We start from the raw sequence: 619 nt of genomic DNA on the forward strand, positions 1-619 counted from the left end.
AGGAACTTGGACATGAAAAGAAGTAGAACTTAATTAAATTAAATTAAATTAAATTAAAAATTTAATTAAGTTCTACTTATTTTCATGTCCAAGTTCCCTATGAACCTATATCATCAAAATTAATTATTAGAAGATGAATTTCTTTGAAATTATTATAGGATTTTTTTTATACTTACAGGTTGATATTTTCCATCATTTTAAATTGTCCCCCGGAAGTGTTGATCTTTGCAACAGATCCCGGTGAAATTTTGTTCATCAAATGGCAAAGCACTTGACCGTCCTTTAAAACATCCTCGAATACTTCGCCAGGTGGAAATTTTTTACCGAGAACGCTCTCGATCCATTCCTGAGCTTCCCGTTCTTGTTCGGGATTACGTTTGGCTGCGATCTGATAATCGATAAACAAAGTTTTTTCATAAAATTCGATGTCTTATTCAAATACACTTTGTTTTAAAGAGATTTCAATTTATTTTCAATTATAAATCGAATAAAAGGGGAACAACAATAAGAACAAAAATATATTATTGTTTAAAGTGTCAAATTATTTGCATAATTTATACATTAAATATTAAATACTCGTTAAAGTGAAAATAATATTTTGGATGGCACAACAACAAAC

At 28.8% G+C, this 619-nt stretch overlaps 1 protein-coding gene across 1 annotated transcript in view; it reads right to left on the minus strand.

The window, feature by feature from the left end:
• The window catches only part of LOC106789233 (muscle-specific protein 20), a 5,096-nt gene that overhangs the window by 1,924 nt on the left and 2,553 nt on the right, over positions 1-619 (minus strand). Inside the window, exon 2 of the mRNA XM_014753293.1 lies at positions 177-388. Coding sequence (XP_014608779.1) covers positions 177-388 — 212 coding nt within the window. The remainder of the gene's footprint in view (positions 1-176; positions 389-619) is intronic.

This window comes from Polistes canadensis, unplaced genomic scaffold (genome assembly GCF_001313835.1).
Source record: "Polistes canadensis isolate GaletaPanama2010 unplaced genomic scaffold, ASM131383v1 scaffold_172, whole genome shotgun sequence".
NCBI classification, from domain to species: domain Eukaryota; kingdom Metazoa; phylum Arthropoda; class Insecta; order Hymenoptera; family Vespidae; genus Polistes; species Polistes canadensis.